General features: G+C 35.8%; 2 protein-coding genes and 1 long non-coding RNA gene across 7 annotated transcripts; 2 read left to right on the top strand and 1 right to left on the bottom strand.

Moving 5' to 3' along the window:
- The first annotated feature begins 1,951 nt into the window (after nucleotides 1–1,951).
- Nucleotides 1,952–3,124, top strand: LOC108369621 (uncharacterized). The gene is made up of 2 exons (XR_001848540.1): nucleotides 1,952–2,731; nucleotides 2,799–3,124. It is a non-coding gene; the product is annotated as an uncharacterized LOC108369621 (long non-coding RNA).
- Nucleotides 2,691–5,008, bottom strand: LOC108369620 (protein RRNAD1). The gene is made up of 5 exons (XM_017624771.1): nucleotides 4,558–5,008; nucleotides 4,280–4,495; nucleotides 3,396–4,216; nucleotides 3,140–3,330; nucleotides 2,691–3,079 (listed from the first exon to the last, which is right to left on the bottom strand). Exons 1-5 carry the CDS (start codon nucleotides 4,654–4,656, stop codon nucleotides 2,997–2,999), a joined length of 1,410 nt encoding a protein of 469 aa, XP_017480260.1. The 5' UTR covers nucleotides 4,657–5,008; the 3' UTR covers nucleotides 2,691–2,996.
- A 1,567-nt stretch (nucleotides 5,009–6,575) lies between these two features.
- ACOX1 (acyl-CoA oxidase 1) lies at nucleotides 6,576–13,587 on the top strand. 5 transcript variants are annotated; one of them, XM_017624769.1, is made up of 11 exons: nucleotides 6,576–6,898; nucleotides 6,990–7,073; nucleotides 7,146–7,454; nucleotides 10,513–10,672; nucleotides 10,745–11,037; nucleotides 11,093–11,498; nucleotides 11,565–12,071; nucleotides 12,137–12,242; nucleotides 12,360–12,512; nucleotides 12,746–13,028; nucleotides 13,385–13,587. In XM_017624769.1, exons 3-10 carry the CDS (start codon nucleotides 7,331–7,333, stop codon nucleotides 13,004–13,006), a joined length of 2,010 nt encoding a protein of 669 aa, XP_017480258.1. In that variant the 5' UTR covers nucleotides 6,576–6,898; nucleotides 6,990–7,073; nucleotides 7,146–7,330; the 3' UTR covers nucleotides 13,007–13,028; nucleotides 13,385–13,587. The 5 variants fall into 5 exon arrangements, with proteins under 5 accessions (XP_017480258.1, XP_017480259.1, XP_017480255.1 ...); XM_017624770.1 differs by lacking the exon at nucleotides 13,385–13,587 and adding an exon at nucleotides 13,298–13,332 and having other exon boundaries at nucleotides 12,746–13,024; XM_017624766.1 differs by lacking the exon at nucleotides 13,385–13,587 and having other exon boundaries at nucleotides 7,005–7,073; nucleotides 12,746–13,006.
- The last annotated feature ends 7,223 nt before the right edge of the window (nucleotides 13,588–20,810 follow it).

Genomic DNA, 20,810 nt, shown 5'->3' with positions numbered 1-20,810 from the left:
ATATACACACACAAAAAAGAGACGAAAGCGCGCGCATGCACTCCTTCACCCACACAGAGACGCAAATGCACACACTCGCACCGGCATTCCATATTTTAGAAGACAATTGACATTTGCTGCGACGCGTGTCGCCTCAAATTACTACCCCACTTGGCTTGAATGCCTGACTGCTGAAGTGACGATTAGCGGATGAGTGTGTGGGGGTCAGCTGGTAGCGCTACACCGCGCTCCTTCCGCGCTGTCAATTGCCAAGTTTGTCGGCGTTTGTGCGGCGAAGCATGTGCAAACACTTTAATCCCTGAAGGTTGCAGTGACAGCAGTTAAAGAAGTAGGTTTTTGTGTTTGGGTAGTCGACTAGTGCTATGTCTGTGTGTGTGTGTTTTTTTTTTTTCGATGTGGACGGACGCATATATATGTACTGATTCTTGGGTGCAGCAAGAGTAGGATAGAGGCACTGCTAGCGCTACACTGACTAACTAATACTAAGGCTATAACGGTACATAAAGTTAATTAGACGTCCGTTAGTCGCACGAACGAACCTATCTATCACGAAACATATGAACGCGTCGTTGAAGGCAGTGGTGAAAATGTATAAGATGATGTGTAGAAATATAAAAGTGCATGAATTTAAATCTATTCTTCATTATTTTAGTTTCCTCATTGTGAAATTTTAAAAGCCTAAAAGGGAAGAAAATGGAGTTAAGACTCCATCATTGAGGCTATACAAAAAATTGACTTGAGGGAAACTACAAGACTCGATACCTGCCGATGTTGCGACTGAGGTCTCATATACAGCTTGATGCTAAGGGTCTGCATTTCGTTCCGCTTCATTCCATATCATTCCCTTTGATTCAATTTTGTTCCGGCCACCGTTCCACACGTCTTCGTTTCGGTTTAGTTATTTTTTGGAACGAAAAATCTGAAATCAGAAAGTTTCGTTTCGTTTCGTTTCACTCTATTTATTTTTTTATTAATTATTTCATTTTGGTTGAGAAGTTTGAGTAGAGCTTATATATTTAGAACTGTCCCTTTTAACGTCACTTGTTTCATTCGGTTTGTTCCTTCGTATGGTCCAAATCTATTTATTTGTGGTTCATCCTTTTTATTTGGAGCAAAATGGCTTAGGAGTGAATTCTTTTAAATATTGAACTTAACCTCAAAATCAGCCATTTTTCATTTCATTTTGTTTGGTTTCATTTTATTTAAATTTTATTATTTTTTTTAAGGGGCTTATACGAACTTATTAATTAAAAACTTGTCCTTTCAATTTCGTTTTATTTTATTTTACAGCGTTTCTTTACTGCAAATCGGTCTTTTATTCCATTTCATTCTGTTCGGATTTATGTAATCATTTTAACAGCAACGAAATTTCTTATAAGCCGACTTCAAAAAAGGAGGAGGTTATCAATTCGTCAGAATAGTTGTTTTCCTTTCGTTTCATGCCGCATCGTTTCACATCTTTGCGGTCCATACGGTACTTACAAAGTCGTACCATTTCGTTTGAGCAGTTGTGTTTAATTTTACTTCGTTTCATTTCGCATCGTTCCATTACGTTTTATTTATTTTCATTCTTTTTCGTTTAATTTAGGTTCACATTACCATTTACTCCATTTTAACTTATGGTTTTGTTCCATTTCTTACTTTTGCCTTACAGTATTATTTTCTATTTAATTTCGTTTCAGCCAGTTACTGTATAAATCAATCTACTTATTCAAGTTATGTCTTTTCATATTGTTGCGTCTTACTTCAATCCATTTCATAGCTGTTCCATTTCTTATTATTTAGTAAACTTTGTTTTTAATTCGACGAAATTCCATCCACATATGTATGCACTTATTATTTCCTTCAGTTCCATTATCACCACATTGTTCTCCACAGCGTTACTTTCCGCCCTCTTCATTCCACCTCACGTGTCTGGAAGATTAGTGTCCGTCATGAGAACAAGCTGTCCAATGGGGCGAGTGAGGGTTGTACACACAATTGCTTCGCTGGCTTCTTAACGAGGTGTGAGATACTTGTTATTACAATTTTGTATTCAATGGCAGCGGGGTGGACAGTTGCGTTAGGGGTTTACTGGTCACTGCTCACTCGTTAAGTCGTACTAATGAAGTGGAAGTACCAGATTGCAATCTAAATACACATTCCCGAGCGCTTGGGAAGAATTCTTGTGATTGAGCGCTATACATATGTACATTTGTAAGTTAATATTCTTTAGGGTATATGCGTGTACATGTTTGCAAGTCTCTGTAGTTACATATGCCGTGTATTGCGTCCAGTATCGTGCACTGAGGCGCTTAAACATATACAGCTTTAGATAAATGGTCATGCAACTTAGATGCGGAATGTTGTTTTACTTTTTTTCATATTTTTTCATTACTGCTATTGTTGTTGTGTGACAGTTGCTCTTATTGTAATTGCCATTTACTTGCGTTAAGCAAAGCAACGAACTAATCTCTCGTCTTTATTGTCTGCACTAACGTATGTGAGGTAAGTATTTGTAGGTAGTACGACACTTATTTTCCTACATTTCTCGTTATTTTTATTCTGATTAGTGTTGTCTGTCTTATTAATCACCACAAAGCTATGATTAATCTACTGTGAGTAATAAAAATGAAAAAATAGCGCAATCATAGTAAAAATAAATGTTCTAAATAAAGTAGCAAAGATAGAACTTACACGTAAATTATATAGGCGTGCAAATGGTGGTTCTGAATTAGATTTCTTGTGGCATGTAAGCTTTACAGATGTAGATATGTATTAATATGTGGCAGTAATAATAGTACTTCTTTAATTTTCAGGCTAGACCTCTTTTATACACAAAATGAGGCTTAAGAAAGCCAAATACTTTCTATATGCAACTTACGATGGCAGTGGTGTACACAAAATTTATGTGCAAAAGAAATTGTATTATGCAGCTATCTAAAACTTTAAATCAATTTTCATGAACACTATTTTAAGCATACACAAATATGTATATCGTATTGCTTAAATCATTATCAACTAGGCTTAAAAGCACATGTTATATGATTCCGTGGCGATATACGCGGATCAAATACTGCATCAATCTTCACTTGGCAAACTGCAAATGCATGAATTTAAATTTAGCTAACAAAAGAAAACTCTCAAATTTGTGACTTACGATTCTCTTGCAGATATAAAGCGCGATCATACAGTATAATGCTCTCTATAAGCGGTGCAAACATCAAACGAAGCGTATAAAAAATAACGATACGTCGCCAATGACGTAAATAATTTTGTGTTGTGGCAGTTTGCAGCGCAGTACGCTCTAAATGAACAGCTTCTAAGCCTTGTACTGCTTTGTAGTAATAACTATATGCAAACAAATTTTAAATTGCAGTTTAAAAAAAAGTTTAACGAAACCCATAACTACGTACTCTTCGAATTCCATACCAGGCACATGCTTGACGCTACGTAGTCCACTATGTTTCAAATGCAACCAATGCTTGACGATTATATGCTCAGCAGCCGCACGAAATGAGTGCACTTTCAAATGCTCATAATCGCCTTTAGCTAGCCGATCGCAATACATTTCCATAGCATGACAGGATATTTCTCGCGCCTCATAGCTCATGTGTGCCAGCTTGGGTTGCTGTAACAAGTATCGGCTGAGGGGATATCCCTGCAGCTCCACCTTAGAATGCATCTCCGTGGTACTCAATTTCATATAACAACAGCTGGCGAAATTCAGAAACCGCGCCTGGGGACTATTTATGAACATACGCATCAAAATTACCGCTAAATCGCCACATGGATGGAGACCGATTATGCCAAAAGTAAAGTTGGTGTCTTCCCTCTGCACCGCCTCAGCAATTAGATTGAGAAACTGTTGTGGTTGTATTTCAGCCGTCAGGCATAACGTTACATGCTCCGGACGCCGAAAAGTTGCGCGTTTTACAGCAGGCAAGTGCTTTTCAGCGAACAGCTCAAATTGTTTGTCTATGCAACGAGCTTGTACATTTAGTTCTGGCCGCATCTCTAAGCAACATACACGCCTACCGAAGCCATAACCGAGTATGCGTGCGAGATGCCCTAAACCAGCGCCGAAGTCTATAATGTAGTCAACGGGTGTTTGCTGATAACTATATTCGCAATGCGATGCCATCAACTCTATTTCATGGCGCTTCTTGGGCTTAACACACTTATTAAATACATGTTTCAGCTTTGTATGACTAAGTAGTGGACTGCGACAAGCGCTCTGGAGTTTAAAGAAAAGCATGAGAGTAATTCAGGTATTTTGGTATAATTTTGATTGCATTACCAGTGTCGCAGTATTGCTTTGCTGACTTCTGTCCACGCACACCTCTCGTAATTTGCAGCGTAAGGCTAATAACGCCAATGGCCATACATTGGCATGCTGCTGTTCAGCTATTTCATTGAAATTCAATAGCGTACTAAGTTCTTCGGGTTTCACATGATCCAAATGTTTCTGCCAACTGCGCGGCAGCTTTTCCCAATGGTTGTCTACATAGAAATCCTAAGTATGTATTGGAAGTGTTAAGACGGACGGTCTTCAGGGCGTTTATAGTTTCCACTTACCAAAATGTATGCATTTATAAGCCAATCATATTGACGCACGATTTGCAAACAATCGTACAATTTTTCTTGCAAATATTCTGATGATGTTGAGCTATCCATGTGAATGCTTTTTATGGAGTTGCATATAATAAGTCTTCTTCACTTTACATTTCCCTACCAAAACTTAAATATATATTCTTTTTTATCATATTTTTTAATTGAGTGCACAGTTAAAGCGGTAATTTTATTTATTTGTACAATCGGACCAACGCAGCAAGCAAAAATCTACAAATGCATGTAAACATAAATCAGCTGATGACGACGTTACCTATTTCTGTGTGGCCACTTTCTGAAAATTTAACAACTAATCGCAACAACTAATTTTTTAACATTTCCTCCCCTTTTGAAATTAACTTTCATTATATTATTTTTTGTGTATTTCAAAAAAAAAGAACTCTTAAATTGACTCTTTTTGATGAAAAACATCCCTTATTTGCAAATCGATAACCAAAAAGTGGCAACATCTGGCGCATGCCAGAGAAAGTAAAGTATTACGTTCAGTGTTGCCGTTGTTCGCTTAAGGTACAAAAGGACGCTTTTTAAGCGCCAGTACCCTTTGATCCGACTTTTTGAAAATTTGGATTTTTNATCCGACTTTTTGAAAATTTGGATTTTTTGACCCTTTACCAAAATTATGTGCGACTTTTGCCCCTTTTCAGAGATTTTTTAGGAAATGTGAACAGAACAGAACCAGAAAAAAATTTCCTCCTGTAAGTACGAAAAAATGCATCACTTAACATTTTTAAGGGAAATGTAACTCTTCTCGATTTATGTGTATGTTTGCAACCTTGTTTTATGAAAAGCAAGGTCCCGCTATTTTATTTTTAAATTCAATAGATTTATTCTATTACTAGTAAAGAAAGGCAAAGAAGAGTGCACAGTTAAAGCGGTAATTTTATTTATTTGTACAATCGGACCAACGCAGCAAACAAAAATCAACAAATGCATGTAAACATAAGTCAGCTGATGACGACGTTCAACGTTCGCAACAACTACTTTTGCTTGACTTTTTAACATTTCTCGCACTTTTGAAATCAACTTTCCTTATTTTATTATTTTTGGATTTCAAAAAAACTCTTAAATAGCCTCTTTTTGATGAAAANAGGTCCCGCTATTTTATTTTTAAATTCAATAGATTTATTCTATTACTAGTAAAGAAAGGCAAAGAAGAGTGCACAGTTAAAGCGGTAATTTTATTTATTTGTACAATCGGACCAACGCAGCAAACAAAAATCAACAAATGCATGTAAACATAAGTCAGCTGATGACGACGTTACCTATTTCTGTGTGGCCACTTTTGATTAATAAAAAAATCGCAACAACTACTTTTGCTTGACTTTTTAACATTTCTCGCACTTTTGAAATCAACTTTCCTTATTTTATTATTTTTGGATTTCAAAAAAACTCTTAAATAGCCTCTTTTTGATGAAAAACACCCCTTATTTGCGGATCGATAATCAAGCAGTGGCAACAATCTTGCGCATGCCAGAGAACGTAAAGTATTACGTTCAGTTCTGCCGTTTTCGACTAAAGAGACAAATTAAACCTTTTTAAGCGCCCACACCCTTTGACACGATTGTTTGAAAATTTGGATTTTTTTACCCTTTACCATAATTATGTGCGACTTTTCCCCTTTTCAGAGATTTTTAGGAAATGTTAACAGAACAGAACCAGACAAATATTTCCTCCTGTAAGTATGAAAAAATGCGTCACTTAAAAATTTTAAGGGAAATGTAACTCTTTTCGATGTATGTGTATGTTTGCAACCTGTTTTGTGAAAAGCTTGTCCCGCTATTTTACTTTTAAATTCAACAGATTTATTCTTTTACTTGTAATAAAAAGCAAAGAAAATGTGGTACCATTTTTCGCCAAAGGCCCTTTTTTTTACGATTTTCTGAAAAATAAACGGCAACACTGATTACGTTCTCTGCGCATGCTTTTTTCCTCAGATTTATTTCCTTTTTTGTTGTGCTTGCTCATTTTGTCATTTGACGAGACAAGTTGCCAAGTGGCTACCGTGAACGGCATGTTTTTGCAAAGAGGAAATAAGAAGAAGAATGTTATTTAATTGTAGCTTTCGTTCATTTCCTTTACAATTGAAGAGTATTTTTTTAAATAAACCAGTTTTAAATTGCTTTTATCTGCAAAAACAATGTTCATATGTAAACCAGTGAAGGGGCAAGCAAAATAGTGCCGATTAACACTGTTGAACGAGCGCCGCAACTAGCTTTTATAATATTCGCTGTAAATGTTTGTGAGTAAACTATTTTTCTTCCACTAGAGCTGGCATGCGTGAAATCAGGTAATTGGAGCACAAAGTTCAATAACAACATACAAAATAATTAAAAATATTAGATTAGAAATTACATTTACGTATGTATATATGTATAAAGTTGTTTGTACTATAGATTACACGCGCATGTACATTGATAATCCAAATATATTGTGAGATTCCAGCAAGTAACAAGTATTCAATAGTAAGCACTGCGCACAAATACAAAAAAAGATAAGTAAAATCATTAAAAATATGTACATTTTGTCTATTCCAGCTAGCTGGCGTAACACAAATTATTGCTACTGAATGGGTAACTTCGCTCCGGGTATGCTGTGTGATTCAGTACTCTTGCGGAGCTCAACCCTCACGGTTTAGATTTTATAACTGAACAAATTCAACTTTTTACATTATTTTCACAATTAAGTGCGAGTAAAGTGCAGTATAATAACGAGCGCGGAAATGCCAGCGAATCAAGTAAATCCAGATCTACAAAAGGAACGTGATAAGGCATCCTTTAATACGCAAGAATTCACCGACTGGTGGGTTGGTGGCAAGGACAAGTATGCGGCTAAAAAGAAATTGGGTAAGTTCAATCGGAAACATGGTACGTTTTAAGACATACATTGTATTCATATGTATGTATATCCACTTATGAACATGCATTATGCAATTCTGCGCTGTTAACCAGTTTTATATCGCTAAAATGAAAGCTTGTCAACACGCTCGCGTGTGCAAATATTTTACATAGCGCTTATATGCGTTTATGCTTATACATATGTATACACGCGTAGTTACATACACATTTTGTTTACTTCCACATCATCTTTATTGTTTGTAAGGGTAAATATTGCCCACTGGGAGTTAATATTTACTTTGTTCATTTAACTAGTGGCGCACTGACCCGCACAACCATTGTTAGCAGGTTTTGGAGTGTTTTCTTGTATTTATTCTGCATTTAAACTAATACACAGTGGCGTATACTTAACTAATTGGACGTACACTAATAAAACTGCTAAATAGAAATATTGCTATAGTATGTATGTCCATTAGACTGCATCACTCCCCATAAAAAAAATCGGTACTGTTTTTCCACTGGAATTATAAAATCTATTATATTTTAAGACTTTCACCAAAATATCTCGCAAAAATATTAAGATTTACGTGAGCTGGACCGATTCGAAAATACATACATCCAAAAATTGGGTTTTTTATTAATAACAACAGTTAAATATTTTTTGAAAAATTTGTCTCAGATGGCTAAACAGTTCAAGGTTAAAAAATTGCATAAAAAATATTAAAAAAAAAAATTTTACAGAATCATAAAAATGACATTTTTGATGTTGTTTTTGAATTTTTGGTTTAATTTAGACCTATCATTGGTAATTTATTTTCTCACTCTTTAAATTTCTTTGCGAATAAGCTCATTCATGGTATGAAAGAGGAAGGTAAGATAAACGAGTGCCATTCCATGTCGAATTAAGATGACGTGAGTGAGTAAAAAGGCTGAGAAAATACCTTTCCACTGATACCTCATAAGTCTATATCGGAAAATACAGAAATTTTTGAATAAAGTTAAAAAAACAGCATCAAAAATCTCATTACAGTGAAACCTCCCTTGGGCGGACACTCACCGTCAGTCATTTTTTGCCCGCCCAAGAGAGGTGTCCGCTTAATGGAGGGGAAGCCTATTTTAGAACTTTTTAATGTTTTAATTAATTGAATAGTCACTATTTCTTATTTGAATAAAAGATATTCATATTACATCGTTCAAACAAAAATGTGCATGTATTTTTTCAAAAGTGCACATTTCATTTATGTGCGTAAGTACATATTAAGTAATAACAAAATAATAATAAATATTACATTTTAGTCCATAAACTACATAAAATCATAGCTTCATTACATAAAAAACTGGGAAATTGTCGATTGACGTAAATATTTTTCAGTGTCAGTACCTTTTTCATCAATAGTTTTCATGTTTTTATCAGTCTCCAAGGGTTTCTGACAATTCAAATAACGAACCTAAACCACTGCGCAAACCAAACTAAATGTGTGCATAACAATCACATTTTGTGCGGGAAGTCCCCTTTTTCCATTTAGTAGTCCGCCTATGAGGAGTTCGCGTCCGCTCAACGGAGGTTTTTGTTTGATTTGTTATGAAAAGAAATCTTAATGTCCGTTGATAAGAGGTTCGCGTCCGCCCAATAGAGTTTTTGTGTCAATTTTATGCAAAATAACTGTCCGCGTCCGGCCAAGAGAGTGTCCGCTTAAGAGAGAGTAATTTGTTCCGAAATTTATACTTAAAACTTGGTATAGGAAAAAATGTCCGCCCAAGGGAGGTGTCCGTCTAATAGAGGTGTCCGTTAGGAGAGGTTTCACTGTATTTTTATTCCGGTGACACAAATTTTCATTATTTTTAAGCTTAAACTGTTTTGTCATCTGAGGGGATTTGTTCCAAAAAATGCTATAAGAAACTATTTTTATTCATAAAAAACTCCAGCTCACGTAAATCTTAATATTCTTCCGTAATATTTTGGTAGAAGTCTTAAAATATACTAGATTTTGTAATCCCGCCGGAAAAACCGCAACTTTTTTTGGTGATGCAGTCTAATGTCCATACATACATACATATGTTGTGCATACAATGTATGCCATACATATACATATCTATTTGCATTATTCGAATATTGTTTTACATACATACCCATGTACATATTTAGAAGTAGCAAAGTTAATGAAATATTAAACTTGCATTCATTAAAAAACAAAAAGCCTGGACTTTGCCCCAAAGGCGAGTCAGTTAGTTAAATATTAACTTTATGGCTCAACTTATTTGCTGACTAAGCGCATAATGCTATAAGCTTTTATGAAGCAACATTTTGTAGGTATCTAATGCACATCTGAAATATTTATGACGGTTGTAGTTAATGCTGCAGCAATATTACAATTGCCCTCTATAACTTTGAATTACACTATCCTATCAACGTTCCTTGACCCTGTACATACATGTAATTTTGGGTCGTTACGGTAGTTGAAAAGAAACAAAAAACAGAATAATAAATGTAAATGAACTGGTCTTTATTTGTTTTATTAATTTCCACACACATATGTATGTATGTATGTATATTTTATATTATTACTTGCACTTAATCTGAAATTAAGTACAAATGTGGTATGTATTCATATACAGTATATGTATGTATGTTTTTAAATCTATAACTGTATTAATAAGCTCGTACACGAGTTCATTTTATGTATATTGCATTAGTCGATGCAATAATAAAAAGTTTAAGCTAATACGATTCGCACCAGCTGATAAGATTCTAATGGCGATGGTTATTATCGATATAACTTTTTAGAGATTTCTAAATAAACCGAGGGCTTTATTGCATTAAAAACATCCACACCTAATCGAATGTAAATGAAATCTTGATTGGTACCTTCAGCGCTTAGCAGTAATTTTGCCAGCGATAAAGGTCATCGCACGCACGCTTGTTGTTGTAATAACATAAAAACATGTGTTAAGAAATAAGAGATATGGCCCGTTCAAAGTTTACTTTTACTCAAGCCTCCAATTCAGCCGAAAACATATTTAATTTTCTATTAAAATTGTTGAAAGTAACTCCAATTACCACTTTCAGAGAAATTGTTCTTGGACGACCCCGAACTGCAAGACGATTTGCCCATTTCACATATGTCACCTACAGAACTCTATGAGCACAGTGTACGCAAAGCAGTAATAATTGCTAGAAAGCTGCGCGAATTACGCGCGGAAGGCGAGGATGATATGGATACCTACACGTAAGTTACATAGACATTTTGAATATCAGCATAAATTTGTAATAAACTTTTTCTTTACATATACATTTTCAGTGCACTCTTTGGCGGTGCGCTAGGCTCTGCGCTCATCAAAGAAGGCAATCCAATGGTGTTGCATTTTGTGATGTTCGTACCCACAATAATGGGTCAAGGTACGGTTGAACAACAAATTGAATGGCTAGGTAAAGCTTGGGATTGTAATATACTCGGCACATATGCGCAGACTGAACTGGGACATGGCACATTCTTGCGTGGGTTAGAAACACGCGCTGACTACGATGCTAGCACGCAGGAGTTTGTGTTAAATACGCCCACAATCAGCGCGTACAAGTGGTGGCCAGGTGGCAGTAAGTAACTATACTAATTTCTGATGAAATTTCATCTATAACTACATTTTTTTAGTGGGTCACACGGCAAATCATGCCATAGTTGTTGCACAGCTCTACACCAAAGGCGAATTTCGTGGGCTAGCGCCCTTCATTGTACAGCTGCGTGACTTGGAGACACATATGCCGCTGCCTGGCATAGACGTAGGAGATATTGGCCCAAAAATTGGCATGAAGTCGGTCAATAATGGCTATCTAGGACTGAAGAACGTACGCATACCTCTAAATTATATGCTGATGAAGAACCAGCAAGTATTGCCGGATGGTACTTATGTAGCGCCAAAAAATAGTGTGCTCACCTATGGTACCATGATGTTTGTGCGCTGCGCACTGATACGCGATCTGTCGCAAACGCTGGCGAAGGCGTCTACCATAGCGATGCGTTACTCGGCTGTGCGGCGACAAAGCCCCATTGATCCAAAGTGAGTTGGCAGTTGTAAGAAAGTTGTGCTACAAACAAAAAAAAAATGCTTATTTTTCATTTCCAGTGAGCCTGAGCCGCAAATTATCGAACACACGACGCAACAATTAAAAGTTTTTCCACAGATCGCAAAGGCAATCGTCTTCAAAACAACTGGTGAGCACATTTGGAATATGTTCAATAATGTACAGGGCGAATTGGAACAAGGCAATATGGATCGACTGCCGGAAATGCATGCGCTCTCTTGCTGTCTGAAAGCCATCACCAGTGCAGACTCAGCGGCGGCGGTTGAAGTATGCCGCCTATCATGCGGTGGTCATGGTTATATGGATTGCTCCAATTTTCCCACGATATACGGCATGACAACTGCTGTGTGTACATATGAGGGCGAGAATACGGTGATGTTGCTGCAGACAGCGCGTTATCTGGTTAAAGTATATGGGCAAGCGTTGAATGGCGAGCCATTGGTGCCGACGATGGAATACTTAAGAGAGTCTATTAAAACAAAGAACTTCTCAAATTTCGATTGTTCGTTGGAGAAGATTGTGAGCGCCTTCCAATTCGTGGCAGCGAAGTAAGTCAAATATTGCTAAATATTTTTTTTGCGTATTTCAACAAGTAACTGTACTTTGATAACAGCAAAGTTCGCATCGCTTACGAACGCATGGAGAAGTATCGTAAACAAGGCCATGAGCCGGAAGCGGCAGCGAATATGACTGGCATTGAGCTAACGCAAGCGGCGGATGTAAGTAAATAAAATCCAGAACAAATGGAGCCAAATACTTTAAAACAGAGAGACTCTCAGATCTCAACACAAAAAAGGCGTATTAATTAATAAACCTTTTTTGTATCTCGTTCACAGCTGCATGGTCGTGCCTTCATTGCACAATCAGCATACATCGTGTTAAGTCAGCTCATACGCGAAGTCTCAACCGAGCTAGGCGCTGTATTGCAAACTATCTTGGAACTGTATTTGTTAGATGCTTGCTTGGGTCGTCTGGGCGACTTTTTGAGGGTGAGACCTTTGTTTTTATTCTCACATTTGCAGTTTGATAGTTTAAGCGTATTTTTTTTATCCTGTATCAGTTCATCAACCTAACTGATGCCGATGTCGGCAAATTGGAGCTACATCTACAGGATTGTCTCAAACGCTTACGTCCAAATGCTGTAGCTTTGGTTGACAGTTTTGATGTGCACGATCGTGTGCTGGATTCGGCATTGGGCGCCGCGGATGNTATCCTGTATCAGTTCATCAACCTAACTGATGCCGATGTCGGCAAATTGGAGCTACATCTGCAGGATTGTCTCAAACGCTTACGTCCAAATGCTGTAGCTTTGGTTGACAGTTTTGATGTGCACGATCGTGTGCTGGATTCGGCATTGGGCGCCGCGGATGGTCGCGTTTATGAGCGTATTTTCGAATCAGCCAAGAAAAATCCACTGAACCAAGAACCGGTGAATAAAACATTCCATCAATATTTGAAGCCATTCATGAAGGCCAATTTGTAGGGATATAAAAACACATACATATCTGTGTTCATATGGAAAAGTAGCTTATGTCGAAAGGCTGGCTTTAGTATAATGCGGCATTCCCTTTACTCTTTAAACGGCAAGGAATTTTTTGATGAGACTTAATAAGAATATTGACTTGCTAGTATCGGAACTACTTCTTGCACGTTTATTTGCCAAAAGTTCTACAACAGCTCAGCGCCAGTGAGTCATTCGCAATCGTATGCTGCGAATGCCGATTTATACTAAAGCCAGCCTTTCGACATAAGCTACTTTTCCATACGAACACAGATATATACATTCATATGAGCAAGCATATTTACATATATAAATATTATGTATACGCATTCCTTGGAGCATTGTAAATATTTTTTTTTNATACATTCATATGAGCAAGCATATTTACATACATAAATATTATGTATACGCATTCCTTGGAGCATTGTAAATATTTTTTTTTTAATTGCAAAAAATTTAGGTGCCTTAAATTTTTTATTAATCTTAAATATTGTATTATCGACAGCATTGTTATTTTTTAGCTTGATTTTAAATTAATTCTCATGCGAAACAAATATATTGTTAAGTACATTTTAATCAATTATGAGCCCATTGAAATATTAAATAAGAAAAATACCTCTAAATAACCACTGTCAATCTGATCTAACACCGTCAAATATATAGTACGAATATGCACCTACCGTTAAATAGCTGATCTGATAGCGAATATATCTGACCTACCTCAGCTGAATAACCAGTGAACTAAAACAAGTAGAAGAAGTGGTCGACAGTGAGGTTCCTGGCCAACCCGACGAAGTGCTACGTCGGACCCAAGCAATGTGAAACTACTATAGGAACCAGCGAACCATGTAAGTTAAAATGCCACACTAATGAAATCGCGACTAATGTACAGAGCCGACACAAAGTCCTTAAAACGACCTCCTGCAAAACTTGAGACTGAAAGGTTTCCTATCAGGAAATATAATATCTCTACAAACTCACAGACCAGGTCCAGAACTACACCCGAAAACGCCCAGATCTGACGGTGTACAGACAGGCCATCGATGATATTTATCGGGAGCCACTCATCACATTCGAGTTGGATCATGACACCCGCTATTTGTAAGTTAAACACGCTACAAACGTTGTCACCGTCGCGGATGCTCGAAGCTTGAGAGGAGAACTATTCAACTAAAGAAAAATCAGACGCCCCTCGGAACTTCACGGGGAAAGGAATGTCTACTCCTGTAAATTTTTAGATGGACTGACCCGATGATTAATTTCACAGGAGATTAAAAATGTCTTGGGTATGCAGCCAACAGATTTGTTCCTAACGAGTTAGAATTTCCGAGAGAAACAAAGCTTGTTTTCAAATTAAAAAATTAGAAAAATGTTTATGAAAATAGGCGCTTTCACCGCGTCATTTACTGAAGAAATTTGTGAGGTGCGCCACAGATGCATGTACCTACACTTTTACGCCGCACAGTGTATTAAATATTTTCATTTTCTAGAGAATATTAATTCAATTATTTTATATCGCTAAGTTTCAAAACAACGTCAAAAATGCTTTTAGAAATGCCTGGTAATGACGAAACAATAACAACAAGAAAATTTACATCAAAGTGTATGGTGGGACAGGGTTTTATATGGAAGATTGCCAAGCACAATAATATTTAAACTGGTATGTATATTTGAAACTGAATTTCAATGTTTAAGTTGTTGGTGTTTTGTGGTGATTTATGCAACAATTGTTAAAGTACCATTTTGGTCTTATTTTTTTAGATATGTTCTTTTTAATGATAATACATTTTTGGGATTTTAGTAAACTAGGACTGAGTATTTCATGTTAAAGGAAAACCATGTTAACTTAAATTTAATTTTAGCAATTTATTAATTTCATTGGAAAGGCACACTCGTTAACCGCGTTTTAGTTAGTTAAATATTTCAGCTTTTGCCTTTTTAAAAATTACAGTTATATAATGGGTTGGCGAGGCAGTACCTCTACATTTTTTGTAAAAAGCTTCGCCTACCTTATACCGGACCCTGTGCAAAATTTCATTAACCTATCTTCAACAGTTTTCGACTTACATAATTAAAAGCAGCTAGATTGGCCGAATCTTACACTGTGCGCGGCCTTCGAACGGTAAATAGATTTTTATGGGAAGCATTTTCATGGCAGAAATACACTCGGAGGTTTGCAATTGCCTGCCGAGGACTTACCATTGATTTTTGGCATTTTTTTCATGCAAAAAAATTTTTTTCGAAAATACTTTGTGTGGAAAAAATGCGAAACATCTTCAACAAAAAAGACGATTTTTTAGCAACTTTAAATTTGCATTTTTTATTAAGTGCAAGATTCAAGTGGCTAAGAAATCGCATTGATTTTTGATATTTTTTTTGCTGACGGTGTCACGCATTTTCTACCATACAAAGTATGTTCGAAATTTTTTTTTGGAAAAAAATAATATCATCCGCAAAAAGAGTTATCAAAAATCACCGCGAATTATTAGCCACTTGAAACGGGCAGAATTCTTGAGCTAGAATTTATTGGGCTATAAAAAGTTTGTTGTACAATTTTGTTGAATTTTTCTACAAAGTTGGAAAAAAGGAAGATTCCATCGCGAAATTGCATTTTAATGAACACTTAAAAAAATATACTAAAAAAATAAAAATAATCACTCGTGCTGATACATATTTCCATAGCCAGGTATGTAACGTATACACCCCGTAGCACCATTTTAGCACATGTTTACTCGCACGCCTTAACATAAAAGTCAGATTATTTAAAAGTAATTCANCATACATATTTCCATAGCCAGGTATGTAACGTATACACCCCGTAGCACCATTTTAGCACACGTTTACTCGCACGCCTTAACATAAAAGTCAGATTATTTAAAAGTAATTCAATATTGGCGTGGAATATTTTTCCTCAGTATTCTTCACGAATATATATATGTATATTAATTTCTTCATGTATATAACAATTTCAGAATGAATCTCGAGTGTGCCAATAAAAATTGTAAAATTTGATTTTTTTTTCGCAAATCATCGTCATCTTATAATCAATGTAATTTTTTCCCCCATTTGGTGACACACCAGTTTTATTACTCTAGATTGGTTCGATTTGGCAAGGAGAACATTTTCACCGTTTAATGTTAACATATTGAAATATCCTAAATTTTTAAAATGAAAAAATGCGTAAATTTCAAAAATTACAAAATAGCTGCGACAGATATTCTACTTGCTGGCATTTTTTTTAATCTGGTGGCACACTCTTGAAACTTCACAGATATGCTGTTTTCGATGCAAACTTTCATTGCCTCTAATAGGAACATTCTACTTGAATACTTCCCAAAGTTATTAAAAAAGAACAATTATGATTTTTTCGAGTGACAATGAAGAAATCAGTAATTTCGGTATTTTCGCGCCTAAATAAACGTTTTAAGGTTAAAATTGTTTTATTTTTTATTGTACTTGTTTTTGGAACTCAATTGATTGAAATAAATACAAGAAGAATGCTTTAGCATATTTTTTTTTACCGAGAGAAGGGAATGACACTAAAAAAAAAACAACTTGTGAGATTTGCTCATATACGTACAAATTTACCTACATATCCTTGTACAACATATTAAAAAGTTCATTACGATTTTAGTGACATGAAAGCAATAACCTTTGCCTGCAGCGGTGCTTTGCCATTTTTATGCCATTTGTATAGTCAGCGAGGAAAGCCAAGTGTGCCCATGTCATCTTCATTACCTCAACTCACACACATACGCACAAATGAAATTTCTTTCTCTTGCACATAACAAGCAACAATCAACGCTCAGCTACGGAGCTAGCTAGGAGCTACATATATTACTTGTGTATGTAATTGCTGTCTAATTAATATCGTTTAGTGTCGGGTAATTATACTGTCAGTTTATGCGTATCTATTATGTTTGTTCTTCTTGTTGCTTTAATTACAGTCATTTTCTAGCTGTTCGTATGAGGTTGGAAAAGCAAATTCATGTTGAGTCATCATATTCTGCCTTCATTTTCTGTTTTTCTTTTCTATCTTTATGAAAAGAAAAAAATCCTTTCTATTTCACTTGTTCGTGATTAATTTTTTCCCTACCTTCGCTTATTTATTACGCCTTTACGCATCAATTGGGTAACTACAGATCGATTTACTGTCATTTGAGTCCACTTCCCACGTAGCTCTTCATTTTGCTTCTTCCTTCGAACGCTTTTTTTTTTGTGAATTTGCGCCAACTTTCTGTTATCCCACTTCTCAAGTAAATTTTTTATATTCTCCTCTATCGCTTTTTAATAGTCAATTTACTGTAACTGCCATACAAATAGCTTATTTTCGTTTCAAACTCTCATCCTTCTGCGTGCTCTTAAAAATTGCTTACTATTCACCAAGTGTTTTTGTTATTGTTGCTTTGCACTAATGGCCTGCCACGAAGGAGCGTTTTTATTTATTTTTTTACTTTTAAGCATTTTTTACTTTATTTAGTTGAATTTCTAGCATTTTTTGCCGCTGCTGTTATTGTTGTCATGCCATTTTTCTCCTTGTTATTGTTGTAGTAGTCGATTTTTGTTGTCGCTTCTTGTTTTGTGTAAACAAGAATGCATTTTTGCTATTGCATTGACACCAACAATGGGGCAACGAACGACATGCGCCACAACGAATAACAAGTACAAAAAAAATAAAAAATCGGAAAACAAGTCAATGTCAATTACAGACTGCATATACTTTTCACAAACACGCTCAAAAATATGTTCATAGTTGTTACCATGCATTTCAGCCATATTGATTCAAACACTACTTTTTAGTTGGATAAACGGTTGCCATTGAGTTCCAAAGGGCCTAAAACGGCCAAATCGGATGTTATATTATTATTGCTAGCCCCGCCCGTATGTATACCAAATCTAATATATAGATATATGAGGTTGGTTTTGATGTTCTCGCTCAGATGGCTATGTTAATCGAGCCAAACTTAATATTTCTCGTTCCTGGGAATTCTTGAATACAAATTATATCTCAGGACATGGTCAGGGTTTCTGCCAAATTTTAACTAAATCATTAAATTGAACTTTGAAACTGGTGGCAACCCTCTTTAAAAAGTATTTTAGGAACTAAGCTTAGATACTTAAACCTCCCTAGTTTGACACCCATATCGAAATATTTCATTTAGCTTGTTAAATAAATGGAATTCAGATTACTAAACAGGTGGCAACCCTCGTTAAAAAGTAATTTAGTAACAAAGCTAACTTAAACCTCCCTAATTTGACGCCCATATTTAAATATTTCGTTTAGATTGTTAAATAAATGGAATTTAGATTACTGAACAGGTGGCAACCCTCGCTAAAAAGTATTTTGGCAACAAAGCTTACTTAAACCTCTCTAGTTTGACACCCATATTTAAATATTTCATTTAACTGGTTAAATAAATTTAATTTAGATTACTAAACAGGTGGCAACCCTCGTTAAAAAGTATTTTGTTAACAAAGCTTACTTAAACCTCCCTCGTTTGAGACAAGTATTGAAAAATTTCGATTAATTGCCAAATGAATGGATTCGGGATTACTAAACGGATGTCATCCCTCTTGAAAAGTATTTTGGTAACAAAGCTTACTTAAACCAACCTCGTTTGAGACCCATATTGAAAAATTTCAATTAATTTTCAAATGAATGCATTCTGGATTACTAAACAGATGGCATCTCTCTTCAAGTGTTTCCCTCGTTTGGCACCCAGATTGAAATATTTCATTTAGCTTGTCAAACCAATAAATTTTGGATTACTAAACAGGTGGCAACCCTCTTCAAAACTTTTTTAGGAATAAACCTTACTTAAACCTCCCTCGTTTGGCACCCAGATTGAAATATTTCATTTAACTTGTCAAACCGATAAATTTTGGATTACTAAACAGGTGGCAACCCTCTTCAAAACTATTCTCAAAATAAAGCTTTTTAAATCCTTATCGTCACCCATTTTAAAATACATCATTTAAAGATTATACAATGTGTTCCGTAAGGATCGGGATTCCATGAAAACTGGCTGTTCAAGAGGAGGTGGTGTTCTAATTGCAGTTCTACGTAAATTCCGTGCAACAATGGTTGACCTTGGAAATGATGACACCTTGCTCGACCAAGTTTGCGAAAATCTCGAAATTTTCTATATGTATTTGCTTCATATATTCCACCAAATAGTAACTTTGAGTTATACAAAGCGCATGTAGATAATGTAATTGGGCTATCCCTTGATCTTAAAAATGACCATATTTGTGTTCTGGGTGATTTTAATCTCAGTGACATAGTTTGGTGTAGTAAGTCTGATAACGCGCTTCTTTTTCCAAGTAACATTACCGTTGAGCGTGAGTCTTACTGTATTGACAATTTCCTCAGTGTAAATCTCATTCAAGTAAACTTTATTTTTAATGATTTAAATAGATTATTAGATCTTATATACATCAGTGATAATGTTGATTTTTGTATATCTAAATGCAGTTCGCCGATTTCCGAAGCTACTATGCACCATGTGCCTTTAGAAATCGGGCTAAAATTTTATGTTTTTTCGGAAATCGTGGCTGATGTAAGTAGTGACTTCGATTATGCGTCTTGTGATTTTCCAGCTCTTAATAAGTCGATTTCTGAAATTAATTGGGATGAACTTCTTTTGGACTCGGAGGTTCATAGCTGCTATTCAACTTTTAAATTAAAAGTTAATGAATTCTGTTTAAATAACATACCTATAAAACGAAAGCGATCTTATAAGTCACCTTGGTATAATAGAGCTTTAATGAATTTAAAAAACATTAAAAACAAATACCTTAAGAAGTTCAAATCAACTAGAATCCAAGCATTCTTTGTAAAATTTCAGCAATGTCAGAAAGAGTTTAAGTCATTAAATAATCTTCTGTACACAAAGTATATAAGGAGTACTGAGCGTAATATCAAAGCTAACCCGAAATCTTTCTGGGGCTTCGTAAAATCGAAAAAAGTTTCTAGTATACCTAGTTCATTATTTTTAGATAACAAGTCGGCTAATACTCCTGTTGAGGCCGCTAATCTTTTTGCGGAATATTTTGTCTCTAATTTTGTTGAAGACGATGTGATTTCTCCTGACTTTTCATCTGAAATACCCCCTTCTATTAATCTAGGGACTTTGCATATATCCTCTGATGAAGTTTCAAGGGCGATGCTTTCTCTCAATACTTCGCCAAAATCGGACGTAGACGGCCTATCAGCTCTTTTTTTAAGAGCCTGCCCAGCGTTGTCATATCCTTTACACTTGATTTTCAACAAATCCCTTTCTTCCGGTATTTTTATTAATGAGTGGAAGATAACAACAATTACGCCACTTTTCAAAAATGGTAGTAAAAGTAATGTTCGTAATTATAGGCCAATTGCAAAACTATCAAATATTTCGAAGCTGTTTGAAAGTGTTGTTAAGGACAAAATCTATTTCGCTGTAAAATCATTACTAAGCCCATACCAACATGGATTTATTTCTGGGCGCTCGACAGTCTCTAACTTAATGGTATTTAGCGATTTTTGCACCTCAGCGTTTTCGATTGGCTCGCAAGTGGATTGCATATATACTGACTTCTCTAAGGCGTTTGACAGAGTCTCCCACAGGATTCTGATCAGTAAGTTAGCTTGCCTTGGCTTCCATTCATCCGTTTTGCAATGGATAACGTCATATCTATCCAATCGTCGTTGTGCTGTCTCAATTGATTCCTCAACTTCGGACTTTTTTGTTGCCCCTTCTGGGGTTCCTCAAGGTAGCATTTTAGGCCCTCTACTTTTTGTTCTTTT

Source organism: Rhagoletis zephyria, unplaced genomic scaffold (assembly GCF_001687245.7).
Source record: "Rhagoletis zephyria isolate East Lansing unplaced genomic scaffold, Rhagoletis_zephyria_1.1 Rzeph_scaffold_03770, whole genome shotgun sequence".
NCBI lineage: Eukaryota > Metazoa > Arthropoda > Insecta > Diptera > Tephritidae > Rhagoletis > Rhagoletis zephyria.
The sequence above is the reverse complement of the archived record's forward strand: the minus strand, read 5'-3'. Positions and strand labels throughout refer to the sequence as shown.